Source organism: Lissotriton helveticus, chromosome 1_1, assembly GCF_964261635.1.
Source record: "Lissotriton helveticus chromosome 1_1, aLisHel1.1, whole genome shotgun sequence".
Classification (NCBI taxonomy): Eukaryota; Metazoa; Chordata; class Amphibia; order Caudata; family Salamandridae; genus Lissotriton; species Lissotriton helveticus.
In genome coordinates, this window is record NC_136057.1 from 325,735,848 (window position 1) to 325,750,310 (window position 14,463).

The window sequence follows — 14,463 nt, forward strand, 5'->3', positions numbered from 1 at the left end:
CCATATTTAGCTGCGATGAAGGTTTGTAAGATGGGTAACAGTAGGCTGGTTTACCCAGCTTCAGTTGGGTAATAAGATTCGCACATTGTGGGTGGCATGCAGCCCCCCTGACCATTTTCCCCAAAACGATGCCTGGGTGTGGCTCCAGTTTCACCTGCTAGGCCTTGTAAAAGGCCACAGTTAACCCATCACTGCCCGGCGCTTTCCCTCCAGGCATATTTTTAAGCACTGCCACAATGTCCACAGGACGGAGTAGGGCTGTGAAACACTCTGTGTTCCAATGTCAGCCACTTCATCACAATGTGTACTAAGTAGTCCAACGTAGCTTGTTCGTGGGGGGGAAACGACGCACATAAGTCCGCGTAATAACTGTACAAGAGTTCGGTATCCTGCTGCGATGTGTCTAACGTGTTACACAAAAAGGGTTAAACCCAGTAAAGTCAGGGGACCTGGGTAGTTATAGGTACACGGGAAAAGGGTCCCAGACAGAAAACAAGTAATTTCAAATCCAAGTAGATATTTCAAAGAAACACATTTTTTACAAGCAACAAGATTTTATTTCTAAATTGCATTTTTACCTTTCATTGGTTATGTTTCAACAAAGAAATTTCAACAAACTTTTCGTATATGTGCCCACATACACAACAAAGAGAGGGGGGTGAAGTGAGGGAAAGTGTCAGAGGTAAAGTAGGATTGGGAGAATAGTCAGTCATTCGTGACTGATATCAATCATAACTTCACAAACAAAGTTCATGTGGTTCCTTGACCCAAGGGCCACAATATTATGCTCGTATAGAGTCCATAGATCAAATGATGCAAACCACCTAACTCTCCTTCAGCTGCTCCGGTCTAGCTTGGGGGTAAGAGTTGGTGAAATTTATATGGTCTACGTTTCGACCCGAAAGATGCGTAGGATAGTAGTCCTTACAAAAGGGGTCTTCTTCAGGACAGAATGGTTGTGGGTGGGCAACCTATCGTACAAGAGGAAAACTGACCGGGATAGATTACTGGTCCTGGATTCACACAAGACTGGTGAAATGGTTCCTTAACGGGCGCTTGTGTGGTATTAAAACACAGATTACTCTCGGGCGGCAGGGACCTTGTCGTGATTCAGCTTTAAACGTGCTTGGGAAGCGCGTGTGCTTCGTGGTTTAAGCCGGCCTGATTCGTTCTCCTGTAAACCGCTAGCTCACAGGGTTCGTTGCCTCAACCGGAGTGATACATATAGATCCAGGTTACCACTTTCAGCTGTGTCACTATTGGGAACAAAGGGGACTCTTTATCTGAGCCTCTCGGGTATTGCTCTAACCTTAACGAATTCGTACCATCAGGGAGAGGAAACAGACAAGGTTTAGCTACACACTACACTGTAAACAATACCGTGTCGAAGAAACGGCTCACCTCAAAATTTTGTGTTGCACCAATGCGTTAATTAAACGCGCCCTCCTGAACCCCCAGTGCGGGAGTCAATGTATTTTAGCGCCCAGGTCTCACTAGTATTCCTTCGGCATGCCGTTCCACTCTCTCAAGTTGAAAGGGGATGCTCCCATGCGTTACTCATTATCAATCAGGTCCGCCTGATTCACTGGTGCAGGAAACAATGTAACTCAGTAGCGCTAATGAGTAACGCATGGGAGCATCCCCTTTCAACTGTGCAAACTCCTTCCAGAACACTGTGTCTAGGAAAGAGTAGATTGGAAATCTCAAGGCACATACCATGATGTCTAGCGCCAGCTCCAGCATCACCAGTGAGTGATTTGAGTATGTGTGTGATAAATACTTGCACTTCCGGACATGCAACACTAGACTCCGAGACACAAGCCAATAATCAATGCACTTGTGAATATTATGCACTATAGGGTAATATGTGTAACCCGCAGCTGTGGGAAACCTATGACGCCAAACGTCCAGCTGTCCACACTGCTAAGCGATATCAGTAAGAGTGCGAGCTGCAGCCCGTTGCCTTGGAGGGCCCCTGGAATGGTCCGGTCTTGGCACAAAGCACAATTAAAATATGTGCTCCATATTGGAGGTATGTCCCCAGACTGAGCAAGCCGGGTACCAAGGTTATGATCAGATTGCGGGTCATCATTGTTAGGGCTGTATACACAGACCGGCAAAGCTGCCAAATGATCTCTATAGCAGCATGCCACCAAATACTTGCTGCCTGGGTCTGCACTCCGTTTAATACCACGGGTCTTTCACACCCAGATTAGCACTCCCCGCAACTGTGTAGTAAAACCTGCCGTGTAGCAGTCCGGAAGGACAGGGTGTCAATCTTCCAGTCTATCTTAGTGAGGATATGCTGCATTTTGGATCGGATTTGCCACAAGTCGTTGCCCATCTCCAGCAGGGCTGTGTCCCCCTCCACTATCATTGTGCTGTTGTCTCTACTTTTTTCCCGTGGATCAATTAGCAACTTGGGCTGCAATTTATCCGTTTTGTTCATAATTGGAAGTCATACAGTCAAGATCTACAGTGATGTATCCCACTCCTCTCAGTGGCTGCAGGACACTACCCAAAAATAAAGAATTGCAGCTCGAATGAGGCACCCAAAGGTTGTCCAACCTTGGCTGTCAATCATGAACTCCTCCAGTTGTTGGTGCCAGCTAGTGAGGATCAAATAATGACTTCAGAGAACCTCCGCTCCCAAACGTGTTCATTTGCTGTGGTAGCTGGGCCTCACTGACTATGAGTGCTCCCTGGAGATGCCCTCCAGGGCATTCTGTTCCCACTAGGGCTGTGTGTGAAGGGCAAGGGCTGCACATCCCTCCCGCAGCTCAGTTCACCTGCTCCAGGGCACTGTTCATTCATCCGGCACACCAGGCCGCCGCATCAGGTTCTGCGATCCCGTTGTGCCCCCAGGGCGTTTCTCACTTACCGGCACATCGCGGGTGAGGTTCAGACTGCTATCATCCAGCTGCCGTCCACAGTGGGTGCCCTCAGGGTCTGCTGTACCAGCCAGGGCTGGCCGCCCACAGCTCCCCGTGCACCGCGGGCCAAGCCCGTTCAGCGCACAGGGCCGCTCTGGCCACGTGTCTGGAGTACCACCTGGGCCGGACTGGCTGTAGTGGGCACCAGGCTTTTCCCCGGTGGGCTGCTAGGGTGGGGGCTGGTTTTGGGACCCTCCGAGGCTTATTTTGTAACCGGGGACCGGCAATATCGCCCCCCTGTAACAATCAGCAGAAAGCGTCCCTAGCACACCGCTCAGCCGCACCCCCGTGCCCCACAGGGGGTGCCGGCCGACCAGTTTGCCAGGGCCGGTTTTGGTTCCCTGTCTCGCCCTAAGCACCACAGTGCTGCTTTACTTCTCTACTGCTGCAAAAGTTTCTCACACCAGCCACAGGGACCCCGTGGGCCACACCGTCCGCCGCCAGTGCCGCTCACCCCATAGAAGCAGGCAGTTCTAGTGGCTGCCATTACAGCTCATCCTCGCAGTTCCACTCAGTCGGCAAAGATTTTCGTTCTGTGTTTTACCTGCCCAGCTGTAGCAGGCCTGTCCAGGTAATGTACGACCAACAGTCACACCCAAAAAGCTTCCTACAGCACCAGGATTGTTCAAGATTGATCGCAGCCGAAGGAGCTCACCTAAAAGGCAGCCATCTTCAGGCAAGGCAGTCTTGCCCCCACCCCCCATCCTTCCCCTCCCCCCTTGTATTGACACTTTCATTGAAATGTTGCCAGTCTCTTACTCTGAGTGGCACTGTAACCTTACCAACAAACTCAAAATGAATAGGCCTTTAGAGCCAGATGGTCTGTATCCGAAACAAAAGGCATGCCGTGGTACCACACTAGGATCTATGCATGAGGAGTTATTTAATGTACTTTGATTAATACCTAGTCCACAACAGCACTGTTTGTGTTTATCTGAAAATCAATGGCTTTTTCATCTATAAATGTGCCTGCTGATGTCTACCACTGTCAAAATTAGATTGGTTTTTCTTTTGTCTCTAGCTTGGTATCATGTTTTCTTCTATTGATCTTATTCATTTGCGGAGGAAATCTCTGCATATAGCTCTGACTATTTCAGTTCCTACAAATAACTAATTCAGTTGGCTGTAAGCGTATGCCTTCTTGTTAGTGTGTTGGGAGTTTGCTGTGGGATTTTTTATTCTGATGAGTTCTTACATTGCTGCTTGGATGTTTGCTTGCTTGAGATATGATTTTGCACAGTTATACTGATTTCCTTCTCTTTCCAAAGATCACGCATCCAGCTGGCTGCATGTCACAGTTCATCAAGTTTTTTGGGGAGCAGATCCTCGTACTCTGGAAGTTTGCTCTTCTGAGGAAACGAATACTCATATTTTCACCACCGCCTGTAGGAGTTGTTTGTTACAGAGGTAAATGGCGATCCGCTGTCAGTATCTCGTGCACGTGTGTGTGTGTAAAGGTATTCCCCGTTTATAAAAGAGTTGTCGGGCCTGATAACACCTTTGTTAAGCTCCTCCATTTTGTTTACAATTCTTTTAGCATATGGTTACAAATATTGCAACCCCCGGGGCCCTATTATGTATAGGGCGCACGTTCTATGTTTGCGCCCGGTGCAACTTAGAATAGGTGCGCTGGGTGCAAACAGGGAAAGTGCGTCCTATTACATAGAATGTACTGCCCCCAGGGCAGCTGCGAACTCCCGCTGCCCTGGGGGCAGCACATTCAAGTGAAATACAGAATGGCTTTAAAGCAGCTACTCCATGTTTTATAGCGCTGGTGGCAACCCGCCTGCAAGGGGATCATGAAGAAATCCAGAGCGTGGAGGAAAAACTAGGTCTGATGCCGGACACTTCCACCCTGAATTTGGCCACCCAGCTGAAGGAGTATAGGACCAGGGATGTTGTGGGTATGGCCCATGGGAACAAACAGGGGGCGTTCCTCATAGAGATTCTGAATGGGAGGCGGTGGTGGGGCGTCGTTTGCAACAGTAGAGATCCACCCTGACACCAGCACTCCCTCCTTTGAACGGGCTCCACCCATCAAGAAAATTAAGACTTTGAGATTAGATCCAGGCCTGGTATGAGTAGACCTAACTCTAAGAAGAACAACAGTGACATCTTGGCACCTGTGGAGCTTTCTACTAACCCTACAATAGGGGACTTAACTCTTTCACTAAGTATTTGACTAGCTTGTATGACAAATTAAGCAACTAATCAAAACTGTTATGGAGGGCTTTTAGGAGAAACTGGCTGTTATATAAACTAGAGCTGGAAAACTAGGTACTGCATTGGAAGAGACCTCAAGACAAGAAGCTGACTGTACACATTTTAGCTCACAGGAGGGTAATGCATCTTATAATCTCCAAGATAAGGTTTCAACTCATCCTCCGCACAATCATTTGAGCAATATAAAAAGTAGAGTTGATTAGAGGTGAAGTAGGGAGAGTTAAGTATGCACCAATAGAAGAATCAAACATGATCGGGGAAATGTTTGAGTTAACCAATTTTTAATCAGGCTCGACCTATCCCATTGGATTTCCCCATCCATAGCCGCAAAGAAGGTGGGGGTGGCAGACTTTTCAACCAGGAGTTGCTGAATATACTTCCCAACTCGAACGCAAGGTTGTGCAACGGTTCAATAGTCAATTGGGTGACTGGAATCATTTTACTGCCTACATTAACATGGTCATTAGGGTAGGCCGTGTAGGAGACTGGGAGAAGTCCTGGGAGGGGGATTGTATTATCAATTTTGATCAACCTGATATAGGCTTTTTCTATTTGCCAAGGGGCATCTACAGCATTAGGAACTCCAGGGAACAGCCAGGGTCACAGACCGAGCAGGTGGTCAGGAAACACCCATTCAGTTGGCTAATAGATTGGAACCTTAGAGCTCTTTAGCCAGAAACGACTGACTGGTTACACCCTCCCCCATCCCCCCCTGCCTCCCCCACACACACACACAATCACTCACTCACTCTGAGGGATAGCAATCCAGACACTTTAGTACCCAAGATAGGCTCTTGCCTAAAGTTCTTAAGGCGGAATGGAGCAGGGCTGAGTAACAAGAGGACAGATGCAAGGTGGATTAACTCGCTAAAGGGTTATCATATAGTGGGTCTACAAGAAACTTGGAATACAGATAGCTCCTTTTACCTGGATGGGTATACCTTATACTTTTCCCCTGCTTTATTTTCACTAGTGAACAGAGCTCGGGGTGGCTTAGTTACACTGGTATCCTTAAATATTGCTTGTAAAACAGCCCATGTGTAGAGTGGATCAAGTTATTTGCTGGCTGTAAGGCTAGACTTTACAAAAGCACCTGGCCTTCTAGTTCTGAATTTTTATAATTCCCTTACACAGATTAAATCCTTTGAGCATCTATTGGCCTTGAAGAACTTCTTGGAGTCTTGCGCCGAGGGCATCACACCCATATTTCGTGGCTCTACTTGGGGAGTTTAATATCCACGCATGTCATCCTATTTGTCATGCCAGTGCAGAGTCAATCAATCAAGGCATTTTATATAGCGCGCTACTCACCCAGAGGGTCTCAAGGCGCTTGAGGGGGTGGGGGGGGTCCGCTACTGCTCGAACAGTCAGGTCTTGAGCTGCTTCCTGAAGGAGAGGTGGTCCTGGGTGAGGCAGAGGTGGGTGGGGAGGGAGTTCCATGTCTTGGCGGCCAGGTAGGAGAAGGACCTTCCTCCTGTGGTGGCTCTTCGGATGCGGGGGACGGCGGCGAGGGCGTGGTTGGTCGATCGAAGCTGGCAGGTCGGAGTGTAGAAGTTGAGTCGGTTGTTGAGGTATCCTGGGCCTTGGTTGTGCAGGGCTTTGTGTGTGTGGGTGAGGAGTCGGAACGTGATTCTCTTGTTGATCGGGAGCCAGTGCAGGTCTCTCAGGTGTCCGGAGATGTGGTTGTGTCGGGGGATGTCCAGGATGAGTCTTGCTGAGGCGTTCTGGATCCGCTGGAGTCTCTTCTGGAGTTTGGCAGTGGTTCCGGCGTAGAGGGAGTTGCCGTAGTCCAGTCGGCTGGTGACGAGGGCCTGGGTGACCGTCTTCCTAGTCTCGGTGGGGATCCACCGGAAGATCTTGCGTAGCATGCGCAGGGTGTTGAAGCATGACGAGGAGACGGCGTTGACTTGTCTGGTCATGGAGAGGGAGGAGTCAAGGATGAAGCCCAGGTTTCGTGCGTGGTCTGTTGGTTTGGGTGCGCTGCCCAGGGCAGGGCGCCACCAGGAGTCGTCCCAGGCGGTGGGCGAAGATCCCAGGATGAGGACTTCCGTCTTATCTGAGTTCAGTTTCAGGCGGCTGTTCATCATCCACTCGGCTACGTCTTTCATCCCTTCGTGTAGGTTGGCTCTGGCGGTGTCTGGGTCGCTGGTGAGGGAGAGGATCAGCTGGGTGTCGTTGGCGTAAGAGATGATGTTGAGGTTGTGCTGGCGTGCGATGGCCGCAAGGGGGCTCATGTAGACATTGAAGAGGGTGGGGCTGAGCGATGAACCTTGGGGGACTCCGCAGATGACTTCGGTGGCCTCTGATTTGAACGGGGGGAGGCGGACTCTGTTTCCTTCCGGCGAGGAAGGAGGTGATCCATTCTAGTTAATGGTGATCATTTGGAGGTCATTTTAGCACAATAGCCATGGGAATCTGCTTAATACCATTCTGGTGGATCATAATTTGGCACAGTTAATCCAAAGTAATAACGCCAATGGTATGTGAGAGGCTATTCCTACATTAGTTGGCAGAAACTCCATTTCTGTTATCAATTATATATTAATCTCTGCCTTTCTAGTGCAATTCGTTCTGTTCTCCAGTCTGAAGTTACTTGGAAATTGTATATTGAATGGAGACCGTATGAGGAAGTAGGTCCCAGAGAAGGGCCCAGGAGTCATGATGTTCTGCTTTGTGACCAAGTACGCAGAGTGAAATGGAATAAGGTCTCTCCTGATACCTTTATAAATAGACTATACCATGAATGTGGTCAGGACATTAGTCGGAATCTAGAGCCTGAACGCGGCCAGAAGTATTGTGGAGTGTGTTCAATAGGCTATGTATCCATTTCTCAAGCAATCTTTTGAGGCACACCTGGGGATATCAGTGGCGCAGGAACGTGGTGCTCTTAATCTTCTGCAAAAGGTAGGGATTACAAAACTGGGGGATATGTACAGGAACGGAATTTTCCTTACGATGGCAGTTTCAAGCTGGGCAACAGTATGCACTAATGCATGAGTTTATCCATGCTAGATTGCGGATGGCGGTGTGCGCTCTGTGGCCTGATTTTCCAAAGGAACCGCAACTGCTTGGGGCATTGCAGGCTGTTTCCAGGGGTGGTGAATGTAGGGATTGATAACTAAAATATATTCTGCATCTCAATGTAAAAATGAATGTCGTAGTCAATTCTTAACAATATGAGGGTAGATAGAAACATAGTGAACTTTTGCACGAGCTACGCAGAGACCTGTCTGCAGAAATTAGATATGACCATTCCGGGAGTCTATCCTTTCCAATTAGAGTTGGGGGTGGGTGAGACAAGGCTGTATTTTGGCCCCACTATTGTTCACTTTATATATAAATAATTTGGGTTTAACCCTTAGCACCTCTTATAAATATATTACTCAGGCAGGGGGTTCTCAGTTAATTCCATCACTCTTGTATGCCAATGTTGCAGTGTTATAGCAAAAGCAGCAGTAGTAGTTCAGCAACTCCTCAACTCTTTAGTTGGGTTTATGAACAAACTAGATGTGAGTGCAAATTATAGAAAATCCTACATAATGGTCAGGCGCCACAGAAATAAGGGTCATAGGAAATGCATCTTGGAGGGTAGTGAACTCACTAGGGTGAATGCCCTTTCCTACCTCTGTGACATGTTTGACTATAGGGGCTCCTTGCCTCAGTTAGAAAGGGCTAAAAGGAATACAATGGCCAAAGCACTTGCATCTGTGTTTGACTTTGCCCAGTCGCTTGGCTGCAAAGCCAGTGAAGGCTTCACATGTATTTTTGGGGCGAGTTATGCAAGTGATATTTGTGGTTATAAGAAGGCCGATGATTTACAGGCAGTGGGAAATACATTTATGAGACATTTATTGTCAGTCTTGCAATTTACAGCCTCTTATGTTGTTCATGAAGAGCTAAGACTAGGATATATTTCAGATCTTCTAGCTCTCTGTACTTTGAAAATTTGGATGACCCTATGGTTGAATCCAGATTTGGAACTGAACCAAACCATATTGAAAGATTGCATGTCTCTTGAGAGGGTCGTAGTGTTCCATGGCTTAGTCATATTAAATCCTCACTAGCGAAGTTGGGACATCTCAATCTATGTACAACCCCTGAAAGGCTCGAGGATCTTGGATGGGTTAAGAGATATTTCTTATCTGCAGCCCATGCAGATAGAGAAGGGAGGGGGATGTGTAAACCCTCACTGCAAGCCTACATCACCTAAAGTTGAATATGTCAATAGAATCCTATCTCACTGTGGTTACAAATCCCCCAACTGTGTTATTTATTAACATGATTTAGGTTAAATTCATTGCATTGTCTCCTGGCAGAACTCTGGGAATTGAATGAAGTAGCAAACCTAGGCCCGTGTAGCTGTGACACCATGCTTTTTGTGATGTTCTGTGAACCTTAAAGTTCTTAGACATAACAGTACATTTTACCTTTGCTTAGAGGGAAACAATTTACTCAAGTCAGACCTGCTCCAACCTTTTTACAGATGTTGTCAAATGAATTGGTATGGTTTAATGTGGCCAGTTTGTCAGCAGGGGCCATGAGCACAAGACAAAAACGATACTTGCATGCTCCTGGATCTGAGAATTGTTATTTGTATGTGTTTTTTTTATCTTTAAAGAGATATTTTAACGAAGCTTAAAATGATGTGTTATATTATCTGGATTGATTTTTAATTTGGATTGTTTGTATCTTTTATGGTTTTAAGTAACCGAATAAAGAATATTTGAGCATGGTGATTTTGATAGTCTCCTCAACAAAAGCCATCAGCAAATTCGAGATAGGGAGATCAACTCCAACTCCCCAGTTCGCAACCGATATAGTGCACAAAATGCATCACACACGTGACAACCGTTCTTATTGTACCCACAAGGGTCTGCCATCCTTGTTACTCCCTACTCCAGGTCAGCTATTACACCCCAACCGGATTTCACTTAGTCTGGCTGGCATTTGAGGGCTAAGAATTTGGTTACCTGAAGCCCCCTGAAGAATGTATGGAAATTGTTAAAGCCAGAAAACCTGCTACAAGAGAATATTGTACAGCGAGGTGGAAACATTTTGTGATCCTCTAGCATTATAACAATTCATCACATGTATCTGATATGTGCTGAATTTACAAAAAGCAGACTTGTCTTACACTAGTGTACACATACATCTAGTGGCAGTTGCTACATATTACCAAAATAGACACTTTCCATCCGTTTTTGTCATCAATTTCATAAAGGCTTTTTATGAAAGGGCTTAAGGATAATGGGGTACTTGCAGCTCCTTCATGGTATCTTAATGTCCTCCTCACTCAGTTAATGGGGACAGCTTTGAAGATGCTTCATTTGTACTCTCTTAAGTTTGTCTGTTTTGGGTCTCTTTCCCTTACCTAAAAGCCAGTGAATACCAGGCTCTTTCAGTAGAAGAACTATTTATGCAGATAAATAAGGACAGGTTAGCTCTGTATACACCCCCTAAATTTTTGTTTTCCCCAAACTGGTCCTACCTTTTCATGACAGTCTGTCTAATGATTTAAGTTTTTTTAAATACAAAGTCAGAAGGGCAGCCATGTACTATATTGACTGTACTTGAAACATTAGAAGAATCAAGTTATTATTTGTTGCATTTGCCAATCCACACCTTGAAACTCCTATCTGATAAGCAAGTCTGGCGAGATAGAAAGAACGGTGTAATGCCCAACCCAAAAGCACACTACTCCTGTATCACATTGCACATGCAAAAAAGGAGCTTAGGAAACTTCCATTGGCAGACCTATTTTAAGCTACTACTTGGTCTTCTATTCAGGTCTTTACCAAGCTCTGGTTTGTGGCTATTAATGTCTGCCTGATGGCTCAGGTAGGAGAAACTACTCTCAAACCTATAACCAAGGCTCTTCCTCCTCTGCTTGCAAGCCACCACTTCAAGGATTTGGGCACAGCATATTATCTACTGCAGCATATACTGTATATGAAAAACATTGTATACCAGTTATCTGCTTGCAGCTAGCTGTGCTGTGGATTAACATGAACTCTATCCACGTCCCCAGATATCCCAAGGCCTGAAGTTGACTCTGTAAAATATTTAAAGCTCTTCTACCCGCATTTCCTCAGTACCCTAATTCTTTTCTGTACACAGATTAAATAAGGCTTGCATCTGAGTAACATCCTCTTATCCTAAGCGGGGGAAAATCTGAAGGGAGTCTGTGCCCTGGTGCTTTTTGGATATAAGGTGAGGTATCACGAGTCATCTTGAAACAGCGCTTCTCTGATGAAAATAAACTAGTAGCATTCCAAGCACACCACCAAATAGTCAGGAGTGTACACAGCATATGAACCTAGCGCACAACCAGCTGCATACATTTTGTTAGTTAATTAATGCTTTCCTTTTCTGGCCGAAGTGTTTGTTTTTGAATATTTGTATGCAGTATAAGTGCTGTACTATCTCCACAAGCAGATGTGAGGGTTCTTTTTTATTGCATATGCTAAAAAAAGAAAACATGCTACCGCCTGAACATGACTGCCATATGCTTGCAGTAAAAAAGTAATTAAAAATGATGACCATCGTGTATAATTTTAATAGAACACTAAGGATGCGTTCAGGTCCTCTCTGTCCTTCCTTCCACAAAAGACTATCCATATCGGTTCTGATATCAGTTTTCTTCTACTCTGCCGAACTGCAGAACCACTGTGTATCATTGGACAGAGAATCCCCCTCTTGATAGATGATAGAACAGACCCCCTTCTGTAAATGTCCTCATTGCCATGCGAAATACCCCTGGGCCAACCTCGATAGCCTCTGCGCCCTTTGCCTCTTCCCCAGAGGATAACAAGTATGACCTTTTAATACTACTGAGACAGACGGTGGGCCCCATTAGAATGCAGAAGCTAGTGGCTGAAGAAGCTCCCACCATCTTTGTGGAAGCAGACTACCTCGACGCCGAGAAAGAAGAGTCTTTTATCTTCTGGTGTTAAAGCTCACCAATCCAGCCCAGAAGTCATGGACTCCATTTCGCCTAGTGCCAAGCATGACGAAGGCCAGGAGGCCCCCATCTACTTCGGTGGAGTTGAAGCCATCGACAAAGACATCGCTTATTATAGTGAGTATGGCCAAATCCTAGCTACACTGCAAGTCTCACAAGAGACTTGACTTGCAGCTGGAGCACCGGTCTCTAGAGACTTGGGCTCCTCGCCCAGTGCATATGAAAAATGAACCCCCAGGCCCTCCACTGCCCAAAGACTCTGATCGCCACACAGGAAGGCATTTAATATGAAACTTGATCCATTGAAAACAGTCGATCCCATCAGACTTCGGATCCAAAGACACCTGTCGGAGCAGGAAAAACGCGACACCCATTAAAGCTGAAATCCCCGGCTATCTCTGCACCTGCTTAAGCGCTGCTGAGCAGGAACTGCCACAAAAGGGTTCTTGATGGCAGTGAAGCCCTCTAGAGGGCCATTCTTGAGAAACACCAAGAACACCTCAACAGAAATCAAAAGCGCCTGTTCGTTCATCATCGTACAGGAGAGTTCCTCCACCAAAGACTGTGGGCACATTAACAAAGAAAAGAAGACTTTCCTTTAGAGGCCCTACCAGTTCCGAAGAGTTTTAAGGGCACGGCAAGGAGCCCTCTTCCTTTTGCCTCCCTACCACCCCCTTCACCGCTACCTGCACCACCTTTAACTCGTACACTACCTCCTATGCACCATCCCACATCTGCCGCTCCAGATCCACCAGATTCGCCACAGAGTATGGGAGTCCCTGCATCCCCTTGAGTTGTACGAGGCCTGGTTTCACCCTAACCCTAGAGATGACACACGGATGGACCAAGGCAGTAACCCCCGGTGATCCATAATTGGAACATGTCTGTTAAGGCTTCTCTCCCCAGATGGTACTTCCACCTATTCTAGGAATATACAACTGGCAGCTACCTACCATAAGGGAGACCTGCTCATTCTGCTGTAGGAGGAAGACTTCAACTTCGAGACTACTAAATCGGCACGTCCCATCCAATTTCTTCCCATGTTAAATGGAATGCTCAAGACAGTCTCTGATGTGTTCTCGTGGCTATTCAAAGCATAGTTCATTGCGCCCTGTGTAAAAAAAAAAATAAAAAAAAAAAAACCAAACCCCTTCTTCCTCTGACCTTGTATACATCAAAGGACGTGTACCCTTTAACTCTTTGGTGGTAAACACCGCGCATAAAGGGGCCTCATTGTAATCCACAGGTGACACTCCATGAATATATATTTGTGTGTTCATTTTTTTTTTATTACTTGGGGATGATGCGCCAACTAAAGTCGTCCTTGGGACATACATAAGCATTGGATGTGGCTCTTGATACAACTATTCACAGTTCGTTCTGGGGTTTCATACAAAACCTTTAAAGCATTTCTATTTTTTTTTTTTTTTTTTACAAGTAACTACGTTACATGGATGGGCAGGCTGCTCTCGGAGGCGGTGCAGGTGCGTAGAGGCACCCGACAGGGCTGCCCCCTGCCACCCCTTCTCTTCTCTTTGGCCATTGAGCCCCTGGCGGCGCTGTTGCGGGAAAGGGGAGCAGGATGGGGGATCCCGCTAGCTGACGGGGTGCATATAGTTTCGCTCTACGCGGATGACCTGCTGCTGTATGTACGAGACCTCACCGCCGTACCAGGAGCACTGTCAGAAATCTTCCAGACATTCGAAGAAGTGTCGGGTCTTAGGGTCAACTGGACAAAGTCCGGAGTGTATTCGTTCAATCCGGACATGCAGGAATGTGATGTGAACCTCGGAGGTGTACGACTCACATGGTATCCTACCACCTTTAAGTACCTCGGAATGCATATTTACAGAGACACGCAGAACATACTGGAGGGCAACCTGGTGCGCGCTATCTCCTCGTTGCGAGCCCAGATGGCCTTCTGGAAGACTCTGCCACTGAATGTGCCCAGCAGGATTGCACTATCCAAATGATAGCTTTGCCCAGGCTACTATATCATTTCGCAAACATCCCACTATATGTCCCCACAAGAATATTCCGTGACCTGGAAACTCTACTCCCCGACAGCTGAGGGAGGGCTGGCAGTCCCTAACATGGAGCTGTATTACCTGGCTGCACAGCTGCAATGGGTGGCATACTGGCTCAGCGGCTCGCACCTAGACGACACGGCTACCGCTGCCTACCAATGGACCCACACGCAAGTATGCACTTTGTTCCATCCCCTGACTAAGGGACCCCGCCCCCTACCCCTGCACGTAGCCGTGGCCCGTAAATGCTTCATCCGTAGTCTAAAATTGACCCAGGAAATCAAGCCATATGCCCCTGCACTCCCCCTGCTGGGCACCC

General features: G+C 46.9%; 1 protein-coding gene across 2 annotated transcripts in view; it reads left to right on the forward strand.

Moving 5' to 3' along the window:
- The window catches only part of DENND11 (DENN domain containing 11), a 219,471-nt gene that overhangs the window by 140,180 nt on the left and 64,828 nt on the right, over positions 1-14,463 (forward strand). For both annotated transcript variants that reach the window (XR_013605497.1, XM_078671839.1), the window contains exon 5: positions 4,202-4,340. Coding sequence is in view for 1 of the 2 variants with exons in the window: in XM_078671839.1 (XP_078527965.1) it covers positions 4,202-4,340 (139 nt within the window). In the remaining variant the exon portion in view is untranslated. The remainder of the gene's footprint in view (positions 1-4,201; positions 4,341-14,463) is intronic.